Source organism: Rhinopithecus roxellana, chromosome 3 (assembly GCF_007565055.1).
Source record: "Rhinopithecus roxellana isolate Shanxi Qingling chromosome 3, ASM756505v1, whole genome shotgun sequence".
In the NCBI taxonomy this organism is placed as follows: Eukaryota; Metazoa; Chordata; class Mammalia; order Primates; family Cercopithecidae; genus Rhinopithecus; species Rhinopithecus roxellana.
In genome coordinates this window covers 80,683,560-80,711,123 of record NC_044551.1, presented here as the reverse complement: position 1 = coordinate 80,711,123, position 27,564 = coordinate 80,683,560, and the positions used below count along the sequence as shown (strand labels likewise).

General features: G+C 40.8%; 1 protein-coding gene across 1 annotated transcript in view; it reads right to left on the bottom strand.

Moving 5' to 3' along the window:
• Positions 1-5,159: 5,159 nt before the first annotated feature.
• LIX1 (limb and CNS expressed 1) overlaps positions 5,160-27,564 on the bottom strand; it is a 51,846-nt gene continuing 29,441 nt past the window's right edge. The window contains exons 3-6 of the mRNA XM_010388632.2: positions 20,787-20,927; positions 17,947-18,042; positions 10,045-10,122; positions 5,160-8,292 (exon numbers count right to left, since the gene is read on the bottom strand). Coding sequence (XP_010386934.1) covers positions 8,005-8,292; positions 10,045-10,122; positions 17,947-18,042; positions 20,787-20,927 — 603 coding nt within the window. The 3' untranslated portion in view covers positions 5,160-8,004. The remainder of the gene's footprint in view (positions 8,293-10,044; positions 10,123-17,946; positions 18,043-20,786; positions 20,928-27,564) is intronic.

Sequence of the window (27,564 nt, the reverse complement as noted above, 5' to 3'; positions counted from 1 at the left end):
CGACTTTTTAACTTACCTGGCAATCTGGAACCTCATAGGGTCACTTGTGCTTTCAAAATTTCCATGTGAAAACATGATTGTGCCAAGTACTGCCTATTAACTCTTAGACATCATCTATAAAATAACTACAGGAAAATATGGAAATATCTGAGAGATACACAGTGGATTGCCTCAGAATAAATCGTTCCCCAAATCATTTTATGACTGCCTGAGTCGGGTCTCATGGGTCACAGTAGAGTCATAGTTAAGGTTTGCAACTTGCTTAGTAGCAAGAGGAGATAAACAAACCATCCAGGCTGTTGAACTGTCCAGTTTCACTACAACTTTATTTACTTGTTGGGATCAACTGTTTTCTTTCCTATTAAGGTATTAGCAGCCACTGATAATGAAAGCCAGGGCCCACTAGAAACAGACCAGAGGAAATTTCCTGACTCACTTGCATAACAACAGTTCATCAGCACTGAAGATATATGAAGTGTGACTGCAGAGTAAAGCAAGTGATTAGGTTTCTCTGCACAACAGAACGCTTACAAACAAATGAGTGCCGTCCCCTTCAGGAGGGTCCTCAGGGAACCCGTATGCTTATTCCAGTGTGTGATTTGTCTGGAAGCATTTTTGGATTCCCTTTGGACAGAAAGTCCTTTTGAACACTGTTAGTGGTGACAAAGTGTGTCCTTTGAGGATGGATTAGATTGTTGGAAATGGTACAATGTATTCATAGTATACATCTGTTGTTTTTGTCTACCCAGAAGACTCTGTCCCAACTTGTGGTCGGAGAGGCTGTGTTTCTTCTGTCGTTCATTCTGTCTTTGAAGGCTCTCGAGGAGAAAACAGCTTTTAATATCTCTTGGGAAATGGCCACATTTTCCCCTGGCAATTGAACCCATATTTCTTGAGTGACTACTCCTCAACCAGGTCTAAGTTGTTCAGGTAGGCTGACCTGACCGCTAGTCCCAGGACACAGATATGTGACGAGCCTGGCTACAGTCATTGATTCAGGGATGGACACATGACTGAAACGGCATGATGGCATTCAGTTCTGGTACTTGGATTTTAACTGTAGGGAGGAGAATTTCTCATTCTGCTATGATATAAGCATGAAGCTACTGGCTTCCACTTGCTGCTACAAAGACAGAGCCTGCTTAAAAATGGAGCCAACATAAAAGGAAACAGATTTAAGACATGAGCGATGAGACCCATGGATGTGCACATGTGTGTATATCCACATAATGAGACTAAGTCTTGATTTCTGTGCCTTGATCCAGATATACTTGGAGCAGAAACTCTACTGGGACTATTTTGTATCATGAGCCAGTAACCTCACTATTTGCCTAGCAGGTTGATTTGGGCTTCAATCTTGCAACCAAGTGAGTCCTGACTAAACCAGCAGAATAGAGCCAGGTAAAGTTCTTCCTCAAGAAGAGAAGAAGGAAGGCATCAAGATATTTATGACAGATTTATATTCAACACTGATCACCTGCTAAGTGCTGGGCCTAAAAGTCGAGATGCTGAAATTAACTACTCCATTCAGGATGCTGAGGTCTTTTAGCCTAGAAGAGACTGCTTTTCTTCCTTTGCTCACGCAGACTCAGTGGGACATTCTCAAGGAGGAGTTAGTGACAGGAATGTCTTTGGCAAAGACAGCACTCTTGAGTGTGGTCAGAACATGTTATTTATTTCCCAAGGTGATTAATTTTTGAAGAAGACAACAAATAGTTAGGCTATAAATTCTATCTCTGTAAAAATAGAGTTATATTTTCCCCCTGTAGTCAGACCTCCTGTGGAAAGTGAGAAAACAGGAACGTCTACGTATGGAGCAAGGACCATATGGTTAGCACATAATACATGTGTTTATTTCAGAGTTGAGGAGAACTCCTGACCAGCGTGAGACCTAACACTAGAGTGAGGGGGCAGTGGGTGAGGAGAAAGTTAACCCTGCACCAGTCCTAAATCTAGTTTTCTCCACAGCATTTCTATCGCTTGAAGAAGGTCCTCCTCGTGTCACTGTTTTTGGTCTTTTCTTAGGTTGAAAAGAGTGGAATAATAAAATGTGGCTTTGTTCTGAAATGAGTAAGGTGGGTGATACGGTTTGGCTCTGTGTCCCCACCCAATTCCCATCTTGTAGCTCCCATAATTCCCACATGTTATGGGAGGGACCCTGTGGGAGATAATTGAATCATGGGGGCAGGTCTTTCCCCTGCTGTTCTTGTGATGGTGAATAAGTCTCACAAGAGCTGATAGTTTAAATAGCCAGGTGTGGTGGTGGGCGCCTGTAGTCCCAGCTACTTGGGAGGCTGAGGCAGAAGAATGGCGTGAAAAAAAAAAAAAAAAAAATGGAAGTTTCTCGGCACAAGCTCTCTCTCTTTTCCTGCTGTCATCTATGTAATGATGTGACTTGCTCCTCCTTGCCTTCCACCATGATTGTGAGGCCTCCCCAGCCATGAGGAACTATAAGTTCATTAAACCTCTTTCTTTTGTAAATTGCCCAGTTTCAGGTATGTCTTTATCAGCAGCGTGAAAATGGGCTAATACAGTGAGATTTCTTTGGTTGCCAGGTATGTGATCTTTGCAACCAAGGAAAGGTTATTGCAGGGCACGTGGGCCAGCAATTCCTCCTTATCATCATGCCCTCCTGGGCCTCATCGTCTCCTGTCTCTGCTTCTCTTTGCATCTGCTCTCAACACCAAGCAGCTTCTTCCCCTTCTATTGATCAGCTTCCTTTGCTGACTCATGGTTCCTGCTTCTTCTTCCCTTCCACCTGCAGAGATCACAGCTCTCATGGACAGACTCTTCCCACTTCAGCTCTGAACTCTAACTGGCCAGTTCCTTCTGTGCTTTTAAGTTCACATCCTGAGAGGACAGACTGATTGATCCAGTTTGTGGTTTTGAGCCAAATGACCCAGAATCACTGGCTGGCCTATGGGGTAGCTAGCTGTGATCAGGACAGAGCAATATCACATGAAGCCAACAACAGACAAGCAAGAACCTCAGAGGTCTGGGTGACTGGGTCAGGCTCCATGACTGGCCTGTCCCACACAGTTTTGCCTTGTGTGCTCATGTCTTTCCCCGCAGGCCCTAGTGAAAATAGGCTCTGAGAAGAGGCTTAGTGGCTGCCCTTTTCAGGTCACCTGAATGTTCCTGTTTCTAGTGGTACTAACTCAGACTCTTCCAAAGTTTTGTAGGAAACACAGGAAAAAAAAAAAAAAATCATCTCTCCTTAGCAAGTCAAAAGTAGAAGAAGCCATGATCAGAAAAGGCAATAGGTCATGGGAGCAGGTGGGGCGTTGGCAAGTTAATCTGTGAGGGGACAAAGAAAAAATAAAGGGAGTGTCTAGAGAACCAGTCTGAAACTGAGAAACATGCTCCAGGGAGGTGTTTCCATATGATGCCCTAAACTCACAGCTGCTCCTTGTGCTGCCTTCCTCTGCCCACTCACAACCCAGAGCTGCATTATGTCCCACAGTCAATGTTTTAGGCACTCTATCGCCTGTATAGGCTGGTCTGGGAAACTTATCACCATTTATGACCTTGATCCTACAGAAAAATGTATTATCCTCACAGTTGAACTGACTTACAAATGGACATGTGGAGCCCAGTTGTGGCTAGAATTGGGAAGTGCCTATAAATAGGTGGCAATCTGGGACTTTTGCTTGGGAAGCAACAATACTAGAGAATCAATAGCTCTCAAAAGAAGCTTCTGCTTGCCTTTTTCACCACCTACTTTGCTCCAAGGAGGAAAGTGTTACTGGGACTTAGTTAGATATTAAAACATGACTTTAACCATGAGCTGATAGGTATTTTTATGATTTCTAGGAAAGGGATTAAAAGTAATACCAAATGTTGGGGCCAAAGTGATCAAAGAGTGGGTGCTGCTCATTTGAGAGGTAAATGCAACAGATCTTTTTGCCCCTTCTTCTCTCTAGCTTCCAGGAGGGGTGGAGAGGTAACCTTTCACACACTCCCTTATTCCTTTCTGTGCTCTCTCTGTAGAAGCCAGGGCTCTGCTGCCCAGTAAAGGATGTGTTAGGTAGCTTTAACCCAGAAGATCTCAAGCTGAAGTGTGATCAGAAACACCTGGTGAAGTGGTACATAATCCAGACCCTCTCCTGAAATTTGGTTGCAAGGTCTAAGGTGCAGCCTAGGAAGTTGTATTTTTAGATAAGGAACCGATACGATTCTGGTGCAGATGGTTATCTATCATGTTTGAGAAAGAGAGCTTGGACCCTGGGGCAGAATCTGGCTCTCCTGCTCAGATGAGGGATGTTTGTGCATATATGCACATGTGTGTGTACTTGCCCTGCTTTAGTCCTGGGTTCCAGGAGAGACCTCTTATCCAAGCAAAAAAAATGTGCTTCTACCCAGCTCAGAAGAGCTCTACATTTGAGTTTGAGGTCAAGGTCAAGTGGAGTAATAGTTCCCAGTGGTTAGGCATAGACCTCTGAGCCAGTACTTCTGGAGCAACCGGTGGTGATCAACCTTCTGCGTGTTAGAACTGCCTGGGGAGCTTTAGAAAATACTGATGCCTGCGCTCCACTCCCAGAGCCTGATTTAATTGGTTTGGGTACAATCTGGATATTTAGGGTTTTTTAAGGTTCCTTGGGTATTTCTAATGTACAGTCAAAATGGAGAACCACTGTTATAAGGAGAAGGATTTTCATTTTCCTAGAGCCTTGGCTAAAAACAATCTTAATGTTACCTCTAAGGATGGACACTATAGAAGAAATCTTGATATTTGCATTTCTGTAAGGCAAACCAACAAAAAAATCAACAATATATAAGAGATAACATCTTAACTAATGTTTACCTTCGAATATAGTATAAAAATATTCTTAGTCCGGCTTTTGTCCTTTGGATAAAAAGAAAGGCATGGCATGATAAAACTCAGAATTCTCTAAAGCATCTCAGCTAGAGATAAAGTCAACTACAACACCACCTCTGGCTTTGAAAACTTTCTCTAAAGAAACAGAAAAGTGTTAAACCTTTATCCTTTTGATTCTCTTTTTCCGGAGACTTAGCTGATCAGATTCATAGTTGATACAGGTACAGCATTTCAGGAATATCTATGGTTTAATTATTTTCCTTTTCTAGAAATAGGTAAATAAATTTAACAGCAGAAATAGGAGTGAATTATAGCTTTGAACAAATAGACAACCAAATTCTGAACATTAGAGGTACGACTTTATTAAATCTGTACTTTCTGTCCCATTCACCCGAGTTTAGCGACTAGTTTGCTCTAAACTGCTTTTTAAAAAACAGTAATACGGTAAATTTGGATTTTGTGGAAAATAAACTAACTCCTGTCAAACACAGTGCAATTTTGGATTTCAGAATTATGACAGTTGTGTTAGAAACAGGCTACCTGGGCTATGTCTGAGTTATGGTGGATCACTGATGTAAACCTTGACACTGTATGTTGTGTTCAAAATCAACAGTTCTAAACAAGAATCTAAGGATCCCCTAGGGCAATCCATGGTCTTTGGGGGGTCCATATATTCTGGAACTGTGTAACGTGAATGTACACATTTTGTTCGATTTTCCTAGGAGATGATCCATAGCTTTTATCACATTCTCAAAGGGTTTATAACTAAAAAAGGCTAGGATCCAGAGCTTCATGTGTTTAAATAGGGAATCTTCCACTCTAGTCCCCTTTATCACAGTGTGTTGTTCAGAACAAGATAGAGAAAAGGAAAAAAAAAATCTGCTTTGCTCTTCAACCTTCTTTTCTCTCGGCTGTAAAGATGTTTGTATGATGTACGGACAGCGCTTATGTCTCAGCTGAAATTGATTTACTATCAAATGAGCATTCAAGGAACCAGCAAAGATTCTGACTTTTACGTCTTTTGCTGAAGCTTCCATACCATTCCAAGAAGAATGGGCAGTTTTGACCAGTCAGGAAAAATTGACAGTGGCCAAGGGAAAACCTCTATTTTCAATTTACAGAATGGGTACAGTTTTTAACTTGTAGGACAGAAAGTGAATTTGATATCATACCATCTGATCCCTGTCCCTGCATCTAATTAAGGTGGTGTCAGTTTGAGGAAGTCATTGTCAAAGGCTGCTAATGCAGTAAAGGTGTGCCTAACTTTAATCACATCCAACATGGGAAATTGTGGCTTTTTGGAAATGGCAATGTAAAGAGTAATGGCTTTATGAAACAAATTAAATAGAATGTTTCCTAAATTTTAAAATTTATTCAACATAAAAATGTTAATTCTGATTCCTTTTCAGGAATATAAGGGAATAAAGTTCTTTCCTAGGTGACATTTAGCCTCATTGTGGAAAGGAATGTAACTTTTGTTTAAATAATATTTTAAAATAAAATGTGCCAAAAATTACTATTACCTTTAAAAGATATTAAAGTGGGAAAATTATGTAGCTAAATGTTCCCCTGGTGTGAGATATGTGATACATGATAATCTTTTATTATCAAGTCTAATTCCAAAATACATGATCAGTTACAGTAGTTTTCATGTGAATTTAAGGAGTGATAGTTACCTTTGTACATACTTATTAGATATGAGGTTAAAATATCTTATTTTATAAACTTTAATGTAATTATAATGGTTTTGCTTTCAGTGAAGCATGTATGCACTTGCATAAACAAAAGAAAAAGAAATTATTTTAAATTGAGAAAAATATTTTCTTTAATTTGGACTATTGGATAAAATGCAGAATAATCATTTTCATGTTATAGATAAGGAAATACCTATAAGCATTTAAAATTGACATTGCTGACATTCTTAAATTTGAGTGACCAGAAACTATCTAAAAATTAGTTTAGGCCAGCCATGGTGGCTCACGCCTGTAATCTCAGCACTTTGGGAGGCAGAGACAGGCAGATTGCTTGAGCCTACGAGTTCAAGACCAGCCTGGGCAACATGATGAAATACCATCTCTACTAAAAAAAAAAAAAAAAAAAAAATTATTTTCTGATCAGTTGATTGACCCATATAGATGAGTCAATTAGAGATGGCAATGTCTTATCCCTCCTTTAAAGAAGATTCCAGTGACTTAAACTTAACAATGATACTACATTTGAGCTACTGGTTGCTTATGCTCTTGAATAACAAAAAGAGCTAAAGAGTCCTTCTTTCAAATGCTAGTGAAACTAATCAAATGCAAGCATTCTTTGTCACATGCTAATAATTTTTCAAAATGTTTTAACCTTTGCAATGCCATTAATTTTTCTCCCTGTAGATATATGTTTGCAGTGGCAAAAAATAAGAACAAATTAGTTCAGGTTATCTATTTGCAAATTAAAAATGAACATAATTGATTGCAAGACTCATAAAAGTTGGATATTCTTGAGGAATAAGAGTGAGGCTACTTTTCTAGGTGATATTTATCCCCATATATGGAAGAGCATGGGTTTTAAAAAATTATTATTACAAAAGCTTTTAAACATTAATTTTATCTAGTATTTTCATACTATTACTATTTCAAGATCCTTGATGGTGAGATGCCCAGATAAAATCCCCACTGTATCTTTGCAGTGTATCTAGTGACATAAACTATTGCTTAGCTTACAAAGCTTAGAAAGAGACTCTGATCCTTACATATTTTGTAAAACAATCCGTATTATTTATTTAAACCTAAGTATTTTTTAAAACTGCTATCATGCTACTTTACCTAGTTCTGGCTGCTGTTCTTTTGGGGGATGCTATATTGGACTCTTCTTTGAAACAACATATATAATCTAGCAAGGCACATGTCAATCAGGCTTTAGGTTAGAGCCAGGCCTGGAAATGTTTTTCGAACAGTTTTGTGTCTATCCTTTCATCCTGAGCTGGAACTATTGAGAGTGTGATGGAAAAAATGCATTGAGTGGCTTGTTGGGTCTTGTAAAGGTCCTACAACTCTCATACTCTGTAAATGGAATGTGTGGAGAGGGTTAGGAGAGCCTTCCGGTAGTAGCTAGAGATGCTAGAGCCTCTGAGGACCTCTGCACTGAAATTCCTAATGTCAGAGTCTGGCCTCTGCCATCACTGAGGGCACCCGGCCTTGCTAGTGATAGCCACACAGGGCTGTAAGGCTCAGCTGATCATCACTGGGTGAGGAAGTGTCAGGGTCACTGCAGATCTGAGTCAGGGCTAAGCTCAAGATTTCTTTCTTTTCTTTGTAAAACCGTAGTTCTTGTCCTGCTTTCCTGGCTTCCTCCAACTGCCTCAGGGCCATTCGTAGCTCTTGAGAGACAATTCCTGGTGACTCCCGCTCCTTCATGATCCAGTCTAGGGCCATGTGGCTGCGCATCTTTTCATCTAGAGAATACTGAGAATAGTAGGAGATGACTTCCTGGGGGCCAAGAAACAAAATCCAGGGTGTCAATAAAGAGCAACAAAGAAACCTGTCCACATGCCTCCCCCTGCTTCCCACATCCCCCAACCTCTCTCATGTTCAAAAACTGAAACCAAAACCCCCTGGTTTACTTCTGTAAAGGAAATGAAGGGCTAAGTTGGCCTAGCAAAGCACACCACTCCGGGTTGAGTCAAAACACATCCCCAGGAATGACTCAATAATGTTCACCAAACACAGCTCTGCCACCTCTAGAAATACAAGCCATTCACTGAAAATACATTCCTACAACAACTACTATGAATATGACCTCATTTATTCATTGAACCCTGTTGCCCAGCATTATTTCCTTTGGAAAGAGAGGGAAGTAGCTCTACAGAGGGATTTGGGCAGAATGGCATTTGGTCAAATCCACTGAAGAAAGCAGGAAGCTCTTAGTTAAGGGCATCTCAGAGTATCATTTAGAAACCAGGAGAATCAACTGTGGTATTAGTACAAGGGAGATGGTCCAACTGTCTCACAGTAAATACAGAAGGGAGTTTAGAAATGTATGATGGAAGGTAGATATCTCCATTATTGATATCATAATGATACCTTCATGGTACATTGTCTTTTACTTTTGCAAATAATTAAAAATTAGTTACTGCCTGTCAATTCTCGTGTGAAAAATTTGTCAATACATAATAACATCATATGCAGAGTTGATCATGTGGAGCGAATGCATTGCTTATTTTTATTTTCAAGAACATATGGTATGCATTTATGACCTTAACAAATTAAAAACAATCATGGAAAAGTGTTTATAACCCAACCAGCATATTTCAAAGGCCTTTTGTAAAATCAAAGGAAAAGGAAAAAAAAACCAAAGCCATTGTCAGCTACTCATTTCTTTTCCATCTTTGACAACTGAAACCTAGACTTTCTAAGCAAAAAACAACTAAAATCTCTAGGGGCTGCAATGCATGGAAAGCTCCTTATACCCACCCTTCCCTTGCTGATTCCTAGAGGCTTTCTTCCTCATACAAATTCCTACTAGGAAATTCTCAGAAATAAACTACCATCTTTCACATTCTAACGGTGGGTAGAGGAAGGATAAATCTTGGAGAACAGCAGGTGAAAACCATTAAATACACAGGCGGGGGTTTACATTAGCTATTTAAAAAGGGGGGAAGGGTGCTTCTCATAAATAACAAAGAAATAGTGAGACCGTGTCTCTGAAAAATAAAGAAGAAACTTCTAAACCAAAAAAAATGGGGGTGATTAAATGCCGGCTTGTCAGAGTTTATAATCATTTCTGTTGTTTATTGGGGACTTTTGGCAGGAGTAGGAAATACTCTTCTCCTGCCACCAACTTGGCCACTCTCCAGCGACGAGGTTTCAGAAGCATTGCATTTTCAAGTTTCTGCATCAGAAGGTGCAAGAGGGCACACATTCCAAGGAGGCAGGGGAGGCGTATGGAGCAGATCCAGGATTTTCTTTAGAAGCTGTCTGCCTTTATGATCCTTTTGGTTTGCATTCAGTACAGGTACCTAAATCAGTCCTGTGCCCACGTTCTTTTTAGTGTGTATATTTGGTCAGTCCCTGACTCAGTGGGGTTGTTCCATATATTTCTTCATGTGTCCTCTGCTCTTAATAAATAAGGTACCAAATTTATATTCGGAAAAATCCGAATAAAGGAAATCTCCTAGGAAGATGATGAGCCACCTGCTTAGTTCATGTAACACGAACTCAGACTTGATTAGAAAATCTTACCTGTCGGGAACACTTTGTTTCACGAAGGGCTTTTAGGCTTCCATTCCAGTGCAATAGTTGGAAAATGGTCATCAGCTCCTACAAAACCCAGACAACTATCATTGGTCCCAAATCAGAAATGTGCATTGGTGAGAACTGAGCAGGGTATAACTCTTAATTCCCAAATATATCAGGAAACAGAATACACAATATTGTCACAACACTTTGGAACTTTCCCAAGCCCAGGGTCCCCAGGCTTCTGAAACATTCTTCTCTCCCTCCTTTGCTATATCCATAGCATTACATTACTTGTGTAATGAAATGACTAAATATTTGACAAATGTCTTTCAGCATTAAAAACAATACACTGAACAGTTCTACACTCAAGAAGTTATTTAAATATACCAGGACATCTGAGAAATAGTGTATAGGCAAGGCTTTACATTGTATCATTTTTAAAAATTGCTGGAGACTGAGAGCATCTTAAATGGTCACTTTTAGAGGAATGGCTAAAGTATGATATATCTATACTACTGAACACTTTGCAATCACAAAGAAAGGATGAGAATGTTCCAGAAGTTTAAATAGAAAGAATTCTATGATGTGTTAAAATAAAAGCAAGGTACACAACAGTGTGTAATGTGTGCTATTTGATTAAGAAGATTGCTATATACATGTTTGCTTGTAAATGCCTAGAAGAGTTCTAGTAAGATACAAAAGGATCTGGTATCGTTAGCTGTCTCTGGCATGCCAGAGGAATGCCTGGGGGACAGGAGTAGGAGGGAGACCTTCTTGTGACATTATTTTGCAAAACTTACTGAGTTTTGAATCATGTGACTATGTTATATCTTAAAGAAAACAATTTAACTCTCAAAAATTTAAGCCCAAAAATAAATATACCCAAATCCCGAAATAAGCCAGTTTTAGCCAGCATAATAAAGAAGTCCCCACTGCTACAATCTTTACAAGAGAAGTAACTATGAAATGGCCAATCCATTTTTGTCCTCTGTTTCTTCCTTCTTCAGCCCTTTTCTGCCTAAAGCCAACTTCCTCTGCTCAGCCCATCGGAACACTCATTCTATTTTACAGAAGGAGGTATTACCCAATTCTAAAATTGCAAGTAAAAGTCAGCTAGATCGTTAAACTAAATTTATTATAATTTTGTCTTTTGTCAATATAAAACATATAATGAACAAACTACAGAAACTGTTCAATACTCCTAAATTTATAAATTCAGTCAAGAAAAATGCCTTGAAATATAGATAATAAGGTTGTATTGACATTAAAACTCACCCATGGTTTCCAAATCCAAGGGCCAGAGTTGAGCATAGCATTCAGACTATCAGCACCATCATTTCCTTGCCTTTTGTGATATCAAGGTAAAGCTAAGGTGTATAAATATACTGAAGATTTTCATTTTCCTAATGCGGTTACAATGAGAAGTTTTCCACTGAAATTATTTGCATTTCATATATAGTTTTTTTTTTTTTGTCAGAGATACATCTATTGTGGATTAATAGCCTGCAGTTATTGAAATTATTGAAAAATAACTCTATACAATTAAGGAGCTTTCATGTCTTAAAAATAGTTATAAAAACTTAACATAGATGTCTTACTGCTCATTCAAAAAAGCTTTCAGCTGGGCACGGTGGTGTGTGCCTATAGTCCTAGCAACTTGGGAGGCTGAGGCATGAGAATTCATTGAGCCCAATAGTTTGAGACCAGCCTGGGCAACATAATATTTTCTCTCTTAAAACAAAACAAAAAAGCTGACTTTAATTAACTGTCTTTACATCTGCTTGCTCGGGAAGAGGTTCTCGTATGAAAATCAGGAGACTCATAGTCAGGTTTTAGGCATCTTAAAATTATTTGGTAAATTTTAAAGCTATCAGATTATTAGAAGAGCAAATAGCACTTCTCTCATGTCTAAAATTGCCATTAGAATGAAATGTTTTTCTTCTTTTCTGTTAGAGATCCAGTTTGGCATTTTGTCTAAGTTCACTGCACAGTAAGCACTCTAAGAGCCCACAGACACTCAGTAAAAGCAAAACCACTTGTGTCTGCTAATTAAAACATACATGAATACCAGCTGAGCTGCTCCTTCTGCCCCAGATGGAGACCTCCCTGTCTGCACAGGGTCCTGGGTCCAGTGCCCAGGGATGCTGCCCCCTCCTGGCCCCTCTCCTCCACATCTTCCTGCCCTTGTTCAGATTTTCACTTCATCACATCACTATGCTAAGTTGAAAAAGTGAGAGTGCTTTGTTCTAGAAATCAAATCCTGTCCAATCTGACTGTCACTGCTGTTCTCCTCTGGCTTTCCATCAAAGTAGCCTCAGTGGCTGAGGAGGGCAAATTTGTGTTGCCCTTCCTACCATACTAACAAATCAACTCACTGAATACTTTGAAGCCATAAAAATGAATACGAAGGATTTTTTAATATTTGGGAACCAGTCTCTATGATGTAACAGGAGTGACAATATTTGTAAATAAGAAAAATTTTTTGGTTTTATGTCTTATAAAAATCCACTCAAATTTTGTATTTGATTGTATATGTCCATTTTTAGAAAAGAGAAAATAAATATTGGCCGGGTGCGGTGGCTCACGCCTATAATCCCAGCACTTGGGAGGCTGAGGCAGGCAGATCACTTGAGGTCAGGAGATGGAGACCAGCCTGGGCAAAATGGTGAAAACCTGTTTCTACTAAAAACACAAAAATTAGCCAGGTGTGGTGGCGGGTGCCTGTAATCCCAGCTACTTGGGAGGCTGAGGCAGGAGAATTGTTTGAACCTGGGAGACGGAGATTTCAGTGAGCTGCCATCGCGACACCACACTCCAGCCTGGGCAAGTGAGTGAGACTCCACTCCTCCATCTGACCCCCACCACCCTAAATCTTTACGTGAAGTTGAGAACCCAGACACATATATGGGATTTATTTTGTGGCTTCCTATAGCTAGCTATCTTGGCATTGTTCTTGCATCCTTGTGGCCCAGTTTGAGAAACAGCCTATGGCTAACAGGGCTCTTAATTCCATCCTCTGATAATTGTTGTCTTAGAAACATATTCTTCTTCCTCTGGGGTCTTCTGGGCTCTCTGTCTTATCTATAGACTAACTGCTCTTCCCGCCCCATAAGCGACTATCATTCCACTCTGAAAATCTCCTAAGACTTTAGAATTCACAGCTCTTCTGTGAACAGAACCAAAACCCTTTCTCATGCCCCTTGACAACCTTCATCTTTCAAAAATGTCCCCAAAGAGACTTGAACTTTTTTTGTCTCCAGGATGAAGGCCAACCTCCTCAGCACCTCTGGTTTGTCTAAATTTCTATCCCGTCACGAAGCAGCTTTTTTTTTTCCTCTCCAGTAACACAACTGTCTCTTCCTCAGTGTTGCTCTTGTTCTTAAAATTCCCTAGGGAAGATGACCTCCTTTCCAACTTCGTACGTTATATCTCCATCTAGTTTTTGTCCTCTGTAGAGATATTCATCTTGCCATCATTATATAAAGTATATTTAAATATTTTCACATATTTTCTGTCTCACTTCTTTATTTCCCCTCATAAGACCAAATTCACTCTCTTCAAATTTTCCCAAAACTATTTGAGCTCTTGGCTCAACTCCAGAAAATCTTTGCATGCCTCTGATTCCGTTGGGAATCCTTGCATGATTGCAGAGTGGGAAGGAGAGGGCTGCTGTGGAGTTCCGCTTGCCAGTTTCCCCATGATTCTTTGCTGCCTGGTGTTTGCTGGCTCGTATTCTACCTGGAGAAGGTCTGTTACTCTAAAGGAAGTTAGTGTAGCCAGGTGCCGTGGAATGTGCCTGTAGTCCCAGCTGCTTGGGAGGCTGAGGCAGGAAGAGTCTGAGCTTGTGCCCAGCCTGGGCAAAATAGCAAGATTCCTGTCTCAGAAAAAAAAAAAAAAAGAATATATATACAATTTTTTAAAAAATAAAAGGAAATCAGTGTTGTCTTTTCCTGTAGGATCTGTCATACTCCTCACTGAAGTATTTTGGGGTGTGGTGTTTGGTTTGTGAGGTAATTTGGAAGCCTGAGGGGCCTGCCTAGACCAACAGAAAAACAAGTTAGCCTCATAAGGTGAGGCAGGTGAGGCAAGATTTAAAGTGAGTGGGGCCAATTATACATATTCATGGTCTTTTATTTATAAGTCTGATATTTTGTTTATCGTGAATTTTTTGCATGAATTTTGAGTTTAAAAATAATGCATTATAATATTATTCATCTTGATTATGAAGTTTTTATGCATCCCTTTCAATTTTGTACCCAAGACAAATGCCTCACTTGCCTAGCCCTTGTCTGGTCTCTTCTTGTGGCTCTGTCTCAGCGCAAGCCCGGCTTCACGGGCACGAGGTCTGCGCAGCTGTACAGGGCCCCTGCTTTGTTTAGTGCTCTGCTGTCTTGAAATTCTTGGTAATTTTTGCACAAGGGCCCCTAGATTTTCATTTTGCACTGGGCCTGGCAAATTATCTAGCTGGTCCTGACTAGCAGAGTAAATTTAATATAGAACAAAGAATCAAGCTGTGTATTTTCTTTCCTCTTCGGGGAAAATTTCGGTTGCAGCTCTCACTCTGCAGCTTTCCTGGTTTATTTTGTCATTCATTTCATTTAAACAGACAACAACGGGGCTCTGTCCTCACAGCCTTTCCTGGTGTTGCCTCTGTTAGAAACAATGTTTGGCTTTTCAGCTACTTGGTAGAGAGAAAATGCTCACTGCTTCTCTTTGGAACTCTTTCTAGGAGACAGGTTTGGCTCTGTGATTCATCAGAAATAAGAAAAACAAACACTGTAAATGGAGAACTTGAAAAACAGGTGGGCACCATCTCCCCACCCAAGAGAATGGATTTAAGAGGAAATTTGTTTATGGGATGAGGTTTTAAAAGGCGACCTGGAAAATTTAGCAGATGTAAATAAACAACTCTTCCTTGGATTGCATTAGGCTTCAGAATAAATATATTAACCAGCTTCAGTCAACGTCTGCCTAGAATCTGACCTTGACAAGACCCAGTGACTAGTGCTGCTCCCAGCCTTTCCCGCAAACAGCAGGCAATTTTCTCTGTGGCAAAGCTACCTCGAAACAGGCATCCAGGCTTCCCTCCCACGAAGTGAAGGTAAGCAGAGGCCTATCATGTTTCCTCTGAGTGCTGGCTGCAGGACGCCCCCACCCGCCTCCCGCCCCGCGAAAGCCCGAGGGCAGTCTGGAGACACCAGCTTGTTTTTACATGGTAGAGTCATCCATAGCTAGATACAAACACACATCTATTACCCACCAGGGGTACTGAATTGCTGTGTTGGCTGCAGAAACAGTCCAGGTCTGTGGGCAATTCCCATTATGTGTAGACACAAGCGGAAGCATTTAACCCAGGCCACTAAGGAATGTGCCAGGTCCCAGCAGGCAAGCTAGGGCTGGTGGAAGGAAAAGGGATGCGCTCCACAGGCCCTCCTCCTGGGTTGCCAGTATCCCTACTGGGGAAGGGAGTTTGAATTTTCCCTGCCCTCACATCTTCCTCTTCCTTTGTCTCCATCCTGTACCCAGACTCCTTTAGGAGAATTTATGAAGCATGTCCACAGTAGGATTCAAATTATTATTTCACAAATTTAAATACCTTACTACAGACCACACAGAAAACACCTAGCCTATAGCAAAACAATTAAAGTATTACTAAAAGAGGGTTGAGTAGAGCCTTTCATAGTACTTGGAAGGAATTTTAAGAATTTTTTTTTAATCTCACCTTCCCCCATCTTTGGCAGACTAAACCAATCACATTCAAAATCATTCTTAATTTTTCCAAAAATAGCGCTAAATCACATACAAGCTACTGTGTACTGGGGCAGGCAATGTTCATTCCATAATAAAAGAACTACAATATGATTTGGAGGGGGAACAGGAATTAAATGAAATTCCTGCTTGGGGAAGCATTATGCCAGATGCTTTATAAATGTTACACTACTTAAATCCCACAAAAATTCTACAAAATGGGCATTATTATTCCTGTTTTATAGATGAGAAAACTGAGTCTCAGAGTGGACAAGGTCACAGATGGCGAGTGGTAGAGCAGTCTTCACACATAGGTCTGTATGACTTTTTAGTTTATATTCTTTCTCTTGAAAAAATACCTCTTTTTAAAAGTATTATTCCTCTGTTTAGTTTTAGATTGTTATGAAAAAAAGGACCTTTTACAGATCGACTCTTTTATCCTACAATAGGGGCCCTGAACCATTTTGTGCAGGTTCAAATAGAGCTAGGTTAGACAGAGTTGTCAACGGAATCCATCCAGTAGCCTCTGGCATTTCAAGCAAAGACTCCTTCAGAAATACATATAATAATGGTTGTTCATTTTCACTGAGCATTCATTATACCCCAGGCACTCTTCTGGACTCTACCCATATCATCCCATTTAATCCTCACAATAGCACTGTGAGGAAGGTACTGTTATTCTCCCTGATTTACACCCAAACGAGGAAATAGATTTTGAGGTAAGGAAAAGAGCCAGGCTCGAACTGGCCAACCCACTGCAGAGTCTGGGTCACAGCCACTGAGCTGACATGTGCACCATCCACTAGGCTTAAGGGATACCTTGTTGCTTCCTAACCAAGACAGGCTACGTCAAAGGTCAGTAAGACCATGGCCACTTAAGAATAAAACTGGATGACTAAGGCCAGGTGCGGTGGCTCACACCTGTAATACTAGCACTTTTGGGAGGCCAAGGCGGGTGGATCACAAGGTCAGGAGATCAAGACTATCCTGGCTAACATGGTGAAACCCTGTCTCTACTAAAAATACAAAAAATTAGCCAGGCGTGGCGGCAGGTGCCTGTAGTCCCAGCTACTTGGGAGGCTGAGGCAGGAGAATGGTGTGAACCCAGAAGGCGGAGCTTGCAGTGAGCCAAGATCGCACCACTGCCCTCCAGCCTGGGCAACAGAGCGAGACTCCGTCTCAAAAAAAAAAAAAAAAAAAAAAGAAAGAAAACAGAATTTCTAAGGGTGAAGTCTTTTTGTCATATTGCATTCTGATTCCTACCATCATTGCATGTGTATGGATGTTCAACTGCATTGGAGTTAAGTTTTTTAAAGGGAAGCACATTTCATGTCCAATCACTACTAAAATTCTGTCTAGCCTGATATAGAATAATAGTCAGATGTGTGAGCTCAGAGATCAGACTGCCTGATCCTGAACCCTAGCTTCAATGATAACATGAGGATAACAATATTATTTACCTCATACAGTTATTGTGAGTGTTAAATTATGACACTATTTGTTAAATGCTAAGCATGGGCCAAAGTAAACATCCATAAGTGTCAGCTGTTATTACTATTGTTGTTACTAACATAACAATATATTTTAGAAATAGTAGGTAATATAGTTCCTCAGTTCTTGTTATCATTTGTTGGCAGTGGATGAAAAAGAGTTACAGATTGTTAATTTCTTTTTTATTTCATTGATGATAGGAGGTGACAGAACTTGTTTAATAGAAAACCAGACCCAAGGAGGATTTTGTTTAATATGCACTGCAGGAACTTTCAGAAGTTATAGGACTTGAAAATTAAGAAGCAGATGGTAACAACCAACATATCAAACTGTTTTCATTGGTTTAGGGGGGAGCTTTGTACTGAAAAGCTGGTGAAATATTACAGAACCATAAGCATGTGGTATACCTCACCAATTTATTAGATTTGTCTTATACTTTCCTTTATAAAAGCAAAGATTGTTCCCCGATTGCGTGTTTGTTTAGGCGTATGAGATGTGTCCGAGATGGGGCTACCATGCTGGATTCCAGGAGGGTTAAATTAAAATGACCAAAAACACTTAAGACCAAAAGATTACTGGGTCAGGAGATGTTAGTGATAAGTGTTGCATTTCTCTTAGGCTTCTGGATTGGATAATCAAATAAATATGTGGCAGGCAGGCAGGTACCTGAAACTCCAGCATGGTCTTCCCCATGTTTGACTCCAGCATGTAGTGATAGGCTCCAACACTGGTGCTGGGGTCATCTGCATCATCTAAAGTGCCCTTGGGAAAGCAAGCAGAAAAAGAAAAATTACTGATTTTTCCTCCTCTTCTTCGAATGGTCACAAATTAATTCTGTGGCCACACAGCAAGTCTTCTATTTTTGGTCTAACCTGAACAGACGTTCACTCTACAACTAAGTCTCCAGTTGATTTGAGGGTTTTGTAATCAATTTGAATTGAGCATTTAATTAGAATACTAATTGTTACATACTCGCTGATAGAATAATTTTCCAAAGGAAGACATTTCTGTATTATTGCACAGGGTGTTGTTGTTGGTGGTGTTAACATTTGCATGGCTAGCCGGGCGCGGTGGCTCAAGCCTGTAATCCCAGCACTTTGGGAGGCTGAGACGGGCGGATCACAAGGTCAGGAGATCGAGACTAACATCCTGGCTAACACGGTGAAACCCCATCTCTACTAAAAATCCAAAAAACTAGCCGGGCGAGGTGGCGGGCGCCTGTAGTCCCAGCTACTCTGGAGGCTGAGGCAGGAGAATGGTGTGAACCCGGGAGGCGGAGCTCGCAGTGAGCTGAGATCCCGCCACTCTACTCCAGCCCAGGCGACAGAGCAAGACTCCGTCTCAAAAAAAAAAAAAAAAAAAAAAAAAAAATTGCATGGCTGAGCTCCGAGGTTGCCTTCATTGGTTATTGAAATCTTGAAACACTGACTTTGCTCTGATTCCAATGATAACCAGGCAGTATTATGTAATTGACATGGAAAGAATTTGTCGGTTGTATGGACCATTCATAATTTACTGCTGTGATTCTGAATAGGAGCTTTTCGTAATATGCTGGTGTTTGGCCTGGAGACATGGATCATGGTTTATATTTTTTCACTCCTGTACCGCTTAATGTTTAGGAAACGAAGTGTGTGGGTGATGGGCAGAAATGAAATTCCCTTTCAGTTTGGGTGTAGGGAGTGGTGCTAAGAAGCTAACACAACTCTGGTATGGCCTTTGGACCAGCCCTTCCGTGTCCTATGGACACGGATTCCTGGGAAGGTGGGCAATGGTGACTTTGTGAGACTGAACAAACAAGTGCCAGCATCAGATAGCAGCAAATTTATAGCTTTTGAATGCAATAACATTAACACACCGCTGCTGAAATATTTATGTTGGCTTTTTAAATATCCCAGAGGAAATACATCTAGAAGCATGCAACCATATATAATCTGTTTCCTTAGAAATTTCCATTTAAAAAATGATAAATTACTTTTACACTGAGCGCTCTTCCCTACTCCTGAGTAAATTTCACACTTATATAAATCAGGCATAATTTTCCTAACCTCTCTTCCTCAAAAGCACTTGAAATTTACAGGACTGGAAAATAAAGCCTTCCTTTCATCCGCAGACCAGATATAGAACAGAACTCCCTGGCATCTCCCAGCCAAGTCAATCACCCTTCTACTCCTGCTCCTTCCTTATCTCTCCTTTATGTGATAAGAAGATTTATGAGGGGAAAAGAGTCACATCTAGTCTGATAGTGTTTCCTTCATCATCAGCAGCTTCACCAGAATGACGGAGCCTTCCTAGTTAAGGGAAACAGAGAAGGAAATCTCAGGTGGGGTTTATCCGTGCTAAAGGCAGGCCAGAGGTGGCTAATCCCTTTGGTAATGCCAGGTTCCTGCCCTTGAGCACACACAGGGAGATACTCGCCACAGGTGGGGACCCAAGGCTTCTTTCCTGGCTTATAGTTTGGAAGCAATGGGAGTTGGGAGCTCCAAATCATTCATGGGACAAATATCCTGTCCTGTATTGCAAAAAAAAAATAAAATAAAATAAAAAAAAATAAAAAAACCTATCTAATTTTTAAGACAGGGTGTTTTGCTCTTAAAGCACTTTGCATTTAATTTTGTTAATTACAGAAATTTTCAATGCTCTCTGCAGAGGTAATTGATATTAACCATAGTAATTCTTTTTTTTTTTTTTTTGAGACGGAGTCTCGCTCTGTCGCCCAGGCTGGAGTGCAGTGGCCAGATCTCAGCTCACTGCAAGCTCTGCCTCCCGGGTTTACGCCATTCTCCTGCCTCAGCCTCCCGAGTAGCTGGGACTACAGGTGCCTGCCACCTCGCCCGGCTAGTTTTTTGTATTTTTTAGTATAGACGGGGTTTCACCGTATTTGCCAGGATGGTCTCGAACTCCTGACCTCGTGATCCGCCTGTCTCGGCCTCCCAAAGTGCTGGGATTACAGGCTTGAGCCACTGCGCCCGGCGCAACCATAGTAATTCTAATAGCTAACACATATTGGGCATATGGTTTTTCCCATATCTAAACAATCCATGTTTCCTTAAAAATGCAGATTGCAGCGCCCCACACTGGTTGGAGAATTCACACTTTCAGTAAACACTTCCGATGATTTTTCATGATCTTTCAACTTTGGGGAAAATGGAGCTAATTCTCCACTAGATTAAAGCAGTATTCCACTGTTTGCGTTCTCAGGCCCTAAAAGAATCAACACTCCTCAATAAGCATGCACTTAAACATATCCAGGTGGATCCAATGATCTACCTTGATTTAAAGCATGATTAATTGTGATCCAGGGAGATTAAGAAGTATTATTGAGATGTGTGAATTTTATGATTTCCAATATAAGTATTCTTTTTTCTGAAAAATAACAATTTAATGGGTAAAAAATGAATCTACAGAATTCTTAAAATAAGAATTTGCTCATGTTAGCATCTCTCAAGATTCAAATGCTTCAGAATTCTCAGTGCAGCCATCTCCTGCCCTCTGGGGTGGGTACTCACGCTGGTAGAGGCTACTGCTTCCTGAACACTTTCTGTAATGAATTCCTTGGTGATCCTGCGAGAGGGCAGCTCATTGAAGAGGGAGTTGATCAGGGCCACTTTAGCTGCATCCCGCCTGGCCTCAGCTCTACTTAAGCAGCACTGGAGAAGGAAAGGAGAAAAGGAGTCATTTGAGAATTTAGCATTTCACCGTTTCACTCCCGCATCAATGGGTCTCTGGACATTTCTATTTATGCATTTGCTGTCTGCATCTATTCTTTTCATATACATTGCTAATCTCCCTGATGGTCACGCAGATTTTCCTTCAGCTCCAGAGTCCATGCAAATGTCTTGGTTGATCTTCAGTTACTTATTGCCTTATTTTATAGTCTTTGAATGTCTACTATATGTCAGAAGCTTTGCATACTCTGTTAATGAGTAATGATAAATTAATAATGGCTATTATTGTGTGCTAGATAATTTATGTTCATTATCAGGGCCTTCCTCAAATCCCTATTTCAGAGGAAAAGATAAGGAAAGGAGAAAAGCAAGGAATCTGGAAATACTTGTAACACAATAATTAAGAACACAAATTCTAGAGTCAGACTGCTTTCAGCTCTGGCATTTACTAACTATAAGACCTTGAGTAGGTTAATTAGTCTCTCTGCACCTCAATTTCCTCCTCTATAAAATGGGAATATAGTAGGATTGAGGTTAGGATCAATTGGTTAATACAGATAAAGCACTGGAAATACCTGGCACATAGTAGCACTTATGAGAACAGGCCAGCCAGACATTTTTATCTCCAGGTTAGTACAAGGGTGCTGCTGTCAGTATCTATCGCTTTTGCATTTCCAACATTTTTCCCCCACCTTCCTTCTAGTAACAGTTACCTGATTTTCTTGAGGACTAGGCTTTCTCCCTTGCTCTCAATCCATGTGGTTTTGGTGGGACATACTCCATTCAAACCTTCTTGAAGTTAGGGCCACAGGCAGCCTATGATTAGTGACTCATAAAAAAATTCACTCCTCTCAAATATAATGTTGTTCTCCATCCCGCTAGACTGGCTTTCTGTGGCTCATATGGATCTGGTCGATGCATCCTGATTCTTTTCTGTCCTCCCTGTCTCTGAACAACTAACAACTCCCATTTTTCAAGTTCTGGTTTGGCATGGCTCCTGGGGTTGCAGATAGAGGGACAAGTCCCATGAATACTGGACTGTCCCTGGAGCCCACACTTTTTGGAGAGCGCAGGAGTTGATGGCCTCTCTCATATAGGCTCCTGTGGACCCAGGGATAAGTGTCTAGGATCCTGGACTCCTGGGGGGAAACAAGTCCGAGGAAGAGAAGTCCAGGCCTAGGTCAGTGGCTGACTAGTGGGGTAGCCTGGCACCCCGGCTCTGCTTCTCAGAAACCTAGACCACCTGAACTTTGGGAGCTAATCTTCTCACTGGACAAATAGGGAGGCTAGGCTGTCTGATCTCCAAGGCTCCTACTACCCAAAATGCATGATTCTCAGAATCAGTAGTTCTTGGTGACTGATGGGAAAGAAAAGGAAAAATACCAAATATCACACTTCATTTTGCAGTTTCACAGAGCAAGGGTTCTGTACCACCAGCTGAAGCAAGCCAAATCCCTCTCATTTGCTTTCACAACATCCCCGCCTCCATCCTATCTGCCCTATGTTGACTATTTCTGCACTGTCCCAGGAATGCTCCAGTCTTACGCTCTCGTGTCCTCTAGAGACCTGTCTCTCCTCCCCATCTCCACAAACCTAGTTGGAGTGTCCTGAAGCCAGGTTCCAGGTCCTCTGTGATTTTCCCTCAAACCTTCTAGAACAGTAGTGCCTATATATTGTAAAGATCCTGTCCTCGACTATGGGTAACTTCTTGCCCCACCCCCTCTCCCAGCCTCCAGGCCTGGGAGGAGCCCTCATATACTTTTGTTTTTAAAGACTGATTCTCTTCTGTCACCCAGGCTAGAGTGTAGTGGTGTAATCTTAGCTCACTACAACCTTTACCTCCAGGGTCCAAGGGATCCTCCCACCCCAGACTCCTGAGTAGTTGGGTCTATAGGCACTTGGCACCATACCTGGCTAATTTTGTAGTTTTTGTAGAGACAGGTTCTCACTATGTTGCCCAGGCTGGTCTCAAACTCCTGGGCTCAAGCGATCCACCCGCCTTGGCCTCCCAAAGTACTGGGATTACAGGAATGAGCCACTGGCCCCCTCGTATATTTCTTTTTTTATTTTATTTCTTATTTCAATAGATTTTGGGATACAGGTGCTTTTTGGTTATGTGGATAAGTTCTTTTGTGGTGATTTCTGGGAATTTGGTGCACTTGTCACCTGAACAGTATACTCTGTATCCAATATGCAGTCTTTTATCCCTCACCCCCGTCCCAACCTTCTCCCCCAAGTCCCCAAAGTCCATTATATTATTCTTATGCCTTTGCATCCTCATAGCTTAGCTCCCACTTACAAGTGAAAACACAATATTTGGTTTTCCAAATATTGTTACTCCACTTAGAATAATGGCCTCCAGCTCCACCCAAGTTGCTGCAAAAGCCATTATTTTGTTCATTTATATGGCTAAGTAGTATTCCATGGTGTACCCCATTTTCTTTATTCACTCATCGGTTGACAGGCACTTAGGTTGGTTTCGTATTTTTGCAATTGCAAATTGTGCTGCTATAAACATGAGCGTGCACGTGTCTTTTTCATATAATGACATTTTTTTCTTTGGGTAAATTCCCAGTAGTGGAATTGCTAGATCAAATGGTAGTTCTACTATTAGTTCTTTAAGGAATCTCCATACTGTTTTTGTATATTACTTGCGCATCCTCCACTAGCTGAGCCAGGCTCAATGCTTGGAGATGCTTGTACATGGTGAGTGTGTTGATGAAATAATTATAAGACTTTTGAAATGGCGAGAACAAGACGCTGAGAAGAATTAAAACAAACACAAATTAAAAAATATCAAAAACCAACCAAACCAACAAACTTGCCAGGAGACTAACAAAGCAGAACAATTAAGGGCAGGCAGAAGAAGATATTATAACTTATCATAAAGAGTGATTTTCTTTTCTTTTTTTTTTGAGACGGAGTTTTGTGATTGTTGTCCAGGCTGGAGTGCAATGATATGATCTTGGCTCACCGCAACCTCCGCCTCCTGGATTCAAGCATGTCTCCTGCCTCAGCCTCCTGAGTAGCTGGGGTTACAGGCATGTGCAACCACAACCAACTGATTTTGTATTTTTAGTAGAAATGGGGTTTCTCCACATTGGTCAGGCTGGTCTCGAACCCCCGACCTCAGGTGATCTACCCGCCTTGGCCTCCCAAAGTGCTGGGATTGCAGGCATGAGCCACTGTGCCCGGCCCAAAGACTGTGGAAAGTAGTTGTTTTTTTTTTTTTTTTTCTTGGTGTTGACACACAACAAGGCTTTGGGGGAAGCTTTAGACAGCAAGACCATTCAAAGTTTAGACCTCTTCCAAGTTTTAGGCAACTTGTATGAAACCAGGATGGGTTTGACAAGATAGATTGGCTTTGTGTTATGGGCTCAGCTGAAAATTTGTAGGACACTGAGTCACCAGTCTTTCACTGAAGCTTGAGTGCCATCTCTTTTAGGAAGCTTTCCCTGATCACTCTCAAGTCTAGACTTGGAGGACCACTGTCCAAGGGAGGCATTGACCACACTGCAGTGTAACTGTTTGCTAATGCTTTGCCTCCACCATCTCCTGGCTGTGAGCTCCCTAAAGGCAGAGCCTATGACTTAGTTGTCTCCTGCCTCCTGTGACCTAGTTTGCTGAATAAGCAACAATACAGGCTAGGAAACTAAAAAACAAGTCACTGAAGCACTGGACATAATGTTCAAGAAATCCTCATAAAGAAAAGAATGAAAGATATATACTTTTTATTTTTTTAAATGAGCACAATTTCAATAAACTTCTATGGTATGTGTAACTTAGTAATATAAAAATATATTAATGAATTTCAGATGGGTAATTGGTCATTGCATTCAGACACTTTGAGATGACCATTTTTGCCTGAGAGTTTGTTTATTATTCTTTGGAAAATCAGTTCCCCATTAAAAAGCAAACAATGTTTTTGAAAGTATTACCTGACATCTGTAGGAACCGCTCATTATAAGAGGAATTTAGCTTTACAAAATCTATCATAGAGCTGTTGGGGTTTTAGAATTTAGAGAATTAGATTCAGATCCAGGCACTCTTCAGAAACAACTTCTATCTAAATAATAGCAATTTAAATCATCTTTTATGGAGAGAGAGACCTAGTAAACACTAGTTAGATAAAAGAAGCTATCTATTTTAAATAAGACCAGTTAAGTACTAGATCAAAAGCACCACATACATTTACAACCAAATGGCACTGCTTGGGAGATCAAAGTGCAGCCCAGCTGAGAGAACAGAAAGAGCCTTTACCCAGAAAGCATGAAAAAGGACTACAGAGACCTAACCAATATCAAGATTTCAAGGCAGACACATGTCTATGCTTATTTTATTATTTCAATGTACAGAATCTTTGCTTAAAATGGGGGAGAAAGTGTTCCAATTAATAAGTACATAAAATAAAATAAATTCTGAGCCATCAAAGGGCTTTTCTTGCTATTGTTCTTGGCATTTCTGAAAGACAAGTACTTCAAAATGTCTGTAATGTTAACCAGCCGCTTTCTTCTAAATTCTAGAACTACAAATCCCAGCCAGTAAGGGCTGCATATTTTTCTCTAGGGATCTTTTAATGGGACCTCTCAACCCATAAGAGTCTTTACTTGGGGAAGAAATTTAACCAAATGGCAATCTACTTGGTTGCAATCTAAATCAGAATGTGAATGTTGCTGTAAGAACAGGCACTGTTAAAGTTACTATCAAACAGTGGGAAACACTGTAAGAAAATAAAATATGGTAAGTGACAGGACATTTTATGGATGTGTCCAAACCAGTCGTCAAAGACATCGGTTGGGGAGCGAGTGAAGTATGATGTTATTTCAAAGTAACTTCCTGCTACAGTTAGGCTTCCCAGGTTATACAGTTTATTCTTGCTATTTTTCAGCCAGGCCCTAATCATAAATATAGATTTGTAAACCATGTCTTTTCTGTTAACCATTCTTACTTGTTAATATAAAAGACAACTTCTGTCCTTTGTACTTTGTGAAAGTGCAGAGCTGGGATATTTAAGTCAAGATTTTACTAAAGTCAGCTGTGAATTTCTCAGGCATGTGGAGCCACATGCTTTCTGAGTGGCTAGGAGACCTCACTCAGACATTGATCTTGATGTTCAGATGCCTTTCATTTGCTGGTAGATTATAAACCACTATAATCATTTCAAAGCCTCCTGACTCTGATCTAAAATTAAAGTTAAAAAAAAAAAAAAAAAGAGTGACTGTGGCATTGCTCAGGAAAGCTATTCAAAGACAGTGGTAGCCAGTTGGTAAGATTCCCCAGGGACCCCTGCCCGCCGCCGGCATTCACACCCTTGTGTAGTCCTCCCCTACACTGCACCAGAGTTCGTTTGTGTAACCAATAGAATATGGTAGAAATGATGGCAAATCCCTTCCCGTATTAGGTTATAAAAGACACTATGGCTTCCGTCGTGGTCTCACTTGCCATCTCTTTATGAGAGAAGTGGAACCAAGGGGAAAAGTCACTGGCTTGGGCAGAGTCAGCTGCCATGTTATGAGCAGTCCCATGGAAAGGCACATATGGCAGATAACTAAAGCTTTCTGCCAGCAGCCATCTGAGTGAGATTGGAAACTGATCCTCCAGCCCTGATCAAGCCTTCAAATGACTGCACCTCCAGCTGACAGCTTACCAAAAGCAACCTCCTTCTAGAAGACCTTGAGCCAAAACCACTCAACTAAGCTGCTTCCAGAGCCCTGATCCTTGGAAACTGTGCGAGCCAATAAATATTTGTAAGGTTATAGGCAATATCTTATGCAGCAATAGATAACTAATACAAAGCCTTTGCTCACCACAGGTAATTAAGAAGTCTCAATGAAATAATCCACATTCATTGCTGGCACTATGTACTTGGCACTATGCTGAGCACTTTATGTTTATTATCGCATTTTGTTATCACAACAATCCTATAAAGTTGGTTTTGTTATTATCCTTATTTTGCAGGTGAGGAAATAGAGGCTTAAGGAGGTTGTACATCTCCAAGGTCATGCACCTTAAGATGTGAACAAAACAAGATTTGCCCTCAGGTCTGTCTGACTTGGGAGTCCAGATTTTTAACCACTTTGCTATTTTGCTCTTCATAGAAATGGCCACCCACTTTGGAATAAAGAGGATGTATAATTTGCCTAAGGTCACATAGCATGTCCTAAATCAGTACAGTATTTTAGACAAAGCTTCAACTTTGTGCTTTTATGGGTCATTTTGATATAAGACTACAAGGATATCTCCTCCCATGACAAACTTGAGTTCGTTTACAACAAAAGGCCAAGCAAGATGCAGTACACTGTGGGGATAAATGGTACTCATTGAGGATGGGAATATGCTGAAATTATCTCAATATCCTCCTCCCTCCTATTGTTCTCCTTTGGATGCTTTCCTGGACTATAGGGAGAAGGAAAATGGAGATAGAAAGGCCAACTGTGACTAGACCAGAGATCAGATGTTACCTTGTAGGAAGCATCTCATTCTAAACGGAAGTACTCTCTTGATTAAGTACAGGGCCAAGAGAGTTTGGAATTCTACCACACAAGGTTGCTTAACATTTCAAGAAGTATTGATAACTCTTCAAGAGTAAAAGTCATTTAAATGAAACTGCCCTGGCCAG